This window comes from Acipenser ruthenus, unplaced genomic scaffold (genome assembly GCF_902713425.1).
Source record: "Acipenser ruthenus unplaced genomic scaffold, fAciRut3.2 maternal haplotype, whole genome shotgun sequence".
Taxonomy (NCBI): domain Eukaryota; kingdom Metazoa; phylum Chordata; class Actinopteri; order Acipenseriformes; family Acipenseridae; genus Acipenser; species Acipenser ruthenus.
Window position 1 is genome coordinate 1161 of NW_026708117.1, and position 6340 is coordinate 7500.

The 6340-nt window shown below is 50.8% G+C and overlaps 1 protein-coding gene across 1 annotated transcript; it reads left to right on the forward strand.

Moving 5' to 3' along the window:
* Positions 1 to 595: 595 nt before the first annotated feature.
* LOC131729643 (transmembrane protease serine 6-like) lies at positions 596 to 5145 on the forward strand (the record flags this gene model as incomplete). Its single annotated transcript, XM_059019851.1, has 3 exons — positions 596 to 867; positions 2715 to 2851; positions 4671 to 5145. Coding segments are annotated over 3 exons (568 nt in total), but the record flags the coding sequence as incomplete, so codon positions are not given.
* Between the last annotated feature and the right edge of the window lie 1195 nt (positions 5146 to 6340).

Sequence of the window (6340 nt, forward strand, 5' to 3'; positions counted from 1 at the left end):
CCCCTCTCTCCCCATCCCTCTCCCTCTTCTCTCCTTCTCCTCTGCTGTCTCTCTCCTCACTCCATCTCTCCTCCCCCCATCTCTCCACCTCCCCTCTCCTCTCTCATCCTTTCCTCTCCATCCCTCCCTCCCTTTTCTCTCCTCTGCTGTCTCTCTCCTCCCTATCTCTCATAAGAACATAAGAAAGTTTCCAAACGAGAGGAGGCCATTCGTCCCATCTTGCTTGTTTGGTTGTTAGTAGCTTATTGATCCCAGAATCTCATCAAGCAGCTTCTTGAAGGATCCCAGGGTGTCAGCTTCAACAACATTACTGGGGAGTTGGTTCCAGATCCTCACAATTCTCTGTGTAAAAAAAAGCGCCTCCTATTTTCTGTTCTGAATGCCCCTTTATCTAATTTGTGACCCCTGGTCCTTGTTTCTTTTTTCAGGTCAAAAAAGTCCCCCTGGGTCGACATTGTCTATACCTTTTAGGATTTTTAATGTTTGAATCAGATCGCCGTGTCGTCTTCTTTGTTCAAGACTGAACAGATTCAATTCTCTCCCCTCTCCCCTCCCCTCCCCTCCCCTCCCCTCCCTCTCCCTCCTCTCTCCTCAGCCTGGCCTCTGCCTCAGTCTGGACGGTGTACCTGGGGAAGTTTCTTTTGAACAGAAGCAGCAGGAACGAGCAGTCCTTCAGAGTGCAGGAGATCGTGTCTCATCATTACTACGACGAGGAGTCCCACGATTACGACCTGGCCCTGCTGCAGCTGGACCGCCCCGTCGCCCCCAGCACCCTGGCACAGCCCGCCTGCCTCCCGGCCCGCACGCACCACCTCCAGCCCGGGTTCAAGTGCTGGGTGACTGGCTGGGGATCCGCCGGAGAGGGGGGTGAGCGAGCCGGCCAGCCCGGGGAGCAAAACTGAAGCAGACCACTTTGAAATACATAAACAGAGATCTTTTTTTTTTTAGATAAAGTATCTGGTAGCCCGTCTGTCCCCCGCGCCTCTCCTCTCCTCTCCCACCCTCTTCTATCCCTCCTCCTCTCCTCACTCCATCTTTCCTCTCCCTCTCCTCTCCCACCCCTCTCTCCTCTCCTCCCCCTCTCCTCACCCCATGTCTCCTCTCCTCTCCACTACCCTTCTCTCCTCCCCCTCTCCCTCCTCTCCTCTCTCCATCTCTCCATCCCTCCCCTCCTCCCCTCTCCCCCTCTCCTCTCCCCCTCTCCTCTCCCACCCCTCTCTCCTCTCCTCCCCCTCTCCTCACCCCATGTCTCCTCTCCACTACCCTCCTCCTCCTCTCTCCTCTCCCCCTCTCCTCTCCCCCTCTCCTCACCCCATCTCTCCCCCTCGCCTCTCCTCTCCTCTCCCACCCTCTTCTCTCCCTCCTCCTCCTCTCCTCTCCTCACTCCATCTCTCCTCTCCCCCTCTTTCTTTGAAATACATAAACAGAGATCTATTTTTTGTTTTTTAGATAAACTATCTGGTAGCTTCAAATGAATTTGATTTTGAATGATCTCGAAACACAGATCCAAGTGTAAAAACAAGCAGCCAGTAGCTCAAAACCTTTCTTCTTCTTATTATTATTATTATTTTGACAAAGTCGTTTGATTTTTAGTCGTTTATTTCTTTCTTTTTATCTTCAAATACACATTTGTTTGCGATCGTGTTCCTGAAGGCTTCTTGAATTGCAATTCCCTCAGTTTAGGAAAAACTACAAATCTGATTAAAAAACAAACAATCCTGTTTCATATTTTTCATAGCTCTTCAGTTTTAGCTGCCTGCCACAGAACTACAGCTGTGGCCAAAAGGTTTCGCATCTCCCTGTAGAATGAACTTGCTGGCTAGGACTACGGCTCCCAGCATGCCTCTGCACCCGCGGCAATGGTGAGGCATGCTGGGAGCTGTAGTTCTTTATGCTGTGGTCTCGTATCACAAGCGATACAGACCTCTATTACGATACATCATGTACAGCTGTGGACAAAAGTTTAGCAGCATCTCCCTCTATATAGAATGAACTGATTCAGCTTCATAGAGTCCAATGAAAGCTGCTGAATAATGTTCCCTTGTTAACATATTGAATTCCACCCCCTCTATATAGAATGAACTGATTCAGCTTCATAGAGTCCAATGAAAGCTGCTGAATAATGTTCCCTTGTTAACATATTGAATTCCACCCCCTCTATATAGAATGAACTCCCTCAGCTTCATAGAGTCCAATGAAAGCTGCTGAATAATGTTCCCTTGTTAACATATTGAATTCCACCCCCTCTATATAGAATGAACTCCCTCAGCTTCATAGAGTCCAATGAAAGCTGCTGAATAATGTTCCCCTGTTAACATATTGAATTCCACCCCCTCTATATAGAATGAACTGATTCAGCTTCGTAGAGATTTAAATTATGTTTATATGTTTTAATTGTCTCAAGCCTAGGCGATGCTAAACTTTTGTCCACAGCTGTACATGATGTATCGTAATAGAGGTCTGTATCGCTTGTGATACGAGACCACAGCATAAAGAACTACAGCTCCCAGCATGCCTCGCCATTGCCGCTGGTGCAGAGGCATGCTGGAGCCGTAGTTCATTCTATAGGGTGATGCTAAACCTTTGACCAGAGCGCTTAACTTACATCAGCTGAAGTCTCTTTATAGAGGAGACAGCGCCATCTGGTGGTGCTCTCCTTCGAGGCTGCTGCTCCCTCTCTGGAGCCTTGTTGACTGTCCAGTTTGTCTACGCAGGCCCCTCCAGTAACGTGCTTCAGAAGGTTGACGTCTCTTTGATCACTCAGGATATTTGCAACCAATCGTATCGCTACAAGATATCTCCCAGGATGCTCTGCGCTGGGTACCCAGACGGGAAGAAAGACGCCTGTCAGGTGAGAGAGAGAGAGGGAGAGGGAGAGGGAGAGGGGGGAGAGAGAGAGAGAGGGAGGGAGAGAGGGGGGAGGGAGAGAGAAAGAGAGAGGGAGATAGAGAGAGAGGGAGAGAGAAAGGGGGAGAGAGAGACTCAGAGAGAGAGGGGAGAGAGAGAGAGAGGGAGAGGGAGAGAGGGGGGAGAGAGAGAGGGAGATAGAGAGAGAGGGAGAGAGAGAGACTCAGAGAGAGAGGGGAGAGAGATAGGGAGGGAGGGAGAAAGAGGGGAGAGAGACAGCGAGAGAGACAGAGAGAAAGAGAGGGGGGAGAGAGATCGGAGGGAGAGAGAAAGAGAGAGGGGAGAGAGAGAGGGAGAGAGAAAGAGAGGGGGAGAGAGAGAGAAAGAGAGAGAGGGGGGAGAGAGAGAGAAAGGGGGTGAGAGAGACAGAGACACGGAGAGAGAGACCGGGAGGGAGGGAGGGAGAGAGAAAGGGGGGAGAGAGAGAGACAGCGAGAGAGACACAGAAAGAGAGAAAGAGAGAGAGGAGGGAGAGAGATCAGGGAGGGAGAGACAGAGAGAGAGAGAGACAGACAGAAAGAGAGAGCTGTAATGTTTAAGAAATCGTTCGTATATGAACTGTGATGTAATGGTGACGTTACACGCCCATTTTAAGCCTTTTGAAACAACCATTGGTTGCTGACCAAATGACTGACAGCGCCAAAGGCTTCAACAGCCAATCGGGGAGGGTGTTTATTTGGTTGTAGCCAAAACTAAAGTAAATTATTGACAGCCCCCTGGTGGTGACTCTGTGTATTGACAGCCCCCTGGTGGTGACTCTGTGTATTGACAGCCCCCTGGTGGTGACTCAGTGCATGACAGCCCCCTGGTGGTGACTCAGTGCATGACAGCCCCCTGGTGGTGACTCTTGTGTATTGACAGCCCCCTGGTGGTGACTCTTGTGTATTGACAGCCCCCTGGTGGTGACTCCGTGTATTGACAGCCCCCTGGTGGTGACTCTGTGTATTGACAGCCCCCTGGTGGTGACTCTGTGTATTGACAGCCCCCTGGTGGTGACTCCGTGTATTGACAGCCCCCTGGTGGTGACTCTGTGTATTGACAGCCCCCTGGTGGTGACTTTGTGTATTGACAGCCCCCTGGTGGTGACTCAGTGCATGACAGCCCCCTGGTGGTGACTCTGTGTATTGACAGCCCCCTGGTGGTGACTCAATGCATGACAGCCCCCTGGTGGTGACTCTGTGTATTGACAGCCCCCCTGGTGGTGACTCTGTGTATTGACAGCCCCCTGGTGGTGACTCTGTGTATTGACAGCCCCCCTGGTGGTGACTCTGTGTATTGACAGCCCCCTGGTGGTGACTCTTGTGTATTGACAGCCCCCTGGTGGTGACTCAGTGCATGACAGCCCCCTGGTGGTGACTCTGTGTATTGACAGCCCCCTGGTGGTGACTCTTGTGTATTGACAGCCCCCTGGTGGTGACTCTTGTGTATTGACAGCCCCCTGGTGGTGACTCAGTGCATGACAGCCCCCTGGTGGTGACTCTGTGTATTGACAGCCCCCTGGTGGTGACTCTGTGCATGACAGCCCCCTGGTGGTGACTCTGTGTATTGACAGCCCCCTGGTGGTGACTCTGTGTATTGACAGCCCCCTGGTGGTGACTCTGTGTATTGACAGCCCCCCTGGTGGTGACTCTTGTGTATTGACAGCCCCCTGGTGGTGACTCTGTGTATTGACAGCCCCCTGGTGGTGACTCTGTGTATTGACAGCCCCCTGGTGGTGACTCTGTGTATTGACAGCCCCCTGGTGGTGACTCCATGTATTGCAGGGAGACTCAGGAGGCCCACTGGTTTGCAAAGAGCCGAACGGACGCTGGTTCCTGGTGGGCGTGGTCAGCTGGGGGATCGGTTGCGGCCGGCCCAATTTCTACGGCGTTTACACACGGATCACCAAGATGGTGGACTGGATCGACGAGGTCACTTCCTGAAAGGAGTCTCATTCCCAGTCCTTCACCTTTTGATTTAGATAGGCAACCCTATTAAGGCTATTACTGGGTTTGAAAAAAAGACACAGTCTGGTTCAACCCTTCTGTTTTGTCTACACTAAAAAAAATCTGGTACGACGCTAGGATTAGAAACGTTGCAGAAGCTAGGCTTTTACAATGGGACGCTAACATAAGGGAGTCGCTGTGGACTGTGTGTGTGTGTGTCTGTGTGCGTTCTGCCCTGGTTAAACATTAAACTGCAGGGAGCTCGGAATGGGTTTGTAAATAAGAACTACAAATAAAGGGAAAGAAATATGAAGTGTGTCTCGTTCTTCACCTCTGAAAGGGTTGAATGCCCTGTAGTTCTGTGCAGGGTTTTATATCAGTGTTATACAGTGTGGTCCTGCCAGCATGCCCCTGTGTGCAGCACAGCACAGTGAGGCTCAGCCCAGCTCTATACTTTATATAGACACTGTGTGGGGTAGCTGCTGTAGTTCTGTACAGGGTTTTATATCAGTGTTATACAGTGTGGTTCTGCCAGCACTGCCCCTGTGTGCAGCACAGCACAGCACAGTGAGGCTCAGCCCAGCTCTATACTTTATATAGACACTGTGTGGGGTAGCTGCTGTAGTTCTGTACAGGGTTTTATATCAGTGTTATACAGTGTGGTCCTGCCAGCACTGCCCCTGTCTGCAGCCCAGCACACAGCAGGCCATGCCAGCGCACTAAGACTGAAGCAAAACATAATTAATAAACTGAAGGCAAAAAACGTGCTCCATGTTAGGGTGCATCGGAAAATTCCTGTTTGAACTTCTCTAATCAAGCCCTCCAGACATACAGGCTCTGTTGGGTAAACAAACTCACTAAACACACACACACGCAGAGTCCAACTCCAATTCAATCTGATGAAGAATGTCGCCACCTGCTGTAGGATTGGAGAACTACACCACATCCGTTTCACTACATATCAGAAGCTTCACAAACCATCTTAAATCAAAAGGCAACGCAGACAGACAGACAGACAGCGGCACTGCAATGGCTCTGTATTACACTGAGGGGCAATGGTAGCACAAGTATAGGGCAGCTACAATGGGGTGAGGCTGGTAGAATGGGACCACAGTGTGCTAACTATACCCTCAATGATCTTCAATGGCAGACAGACAGACAGCGGCACTGCAATGGCTCTGTATTACACTGAGGGGCAATGGTAGCACAAGTATAGGGCAGCTACAATGGGGTGAGGCTGGTAGAATGGGACCACAGTGTGCTCACTATACCCTCAATGATCTTCAATGGCAGACAGACAGACAGCGGCGCTGCAATGGCTCTGTATTACACTGAGGGGCAATGGTAGCACAAGTATAGGGCAGCTACAATGGGGTGAGGCTGGTAGAATGGGACCACAGTGTGCTAACTATACCCTCAATGATCTTCAATGGCAGACAGACAGACAGCGGCACTGCAATGGCTCTGTATTACACTGAGGGGGGCAGTGGTAGCTCCAGTCTGGAGTC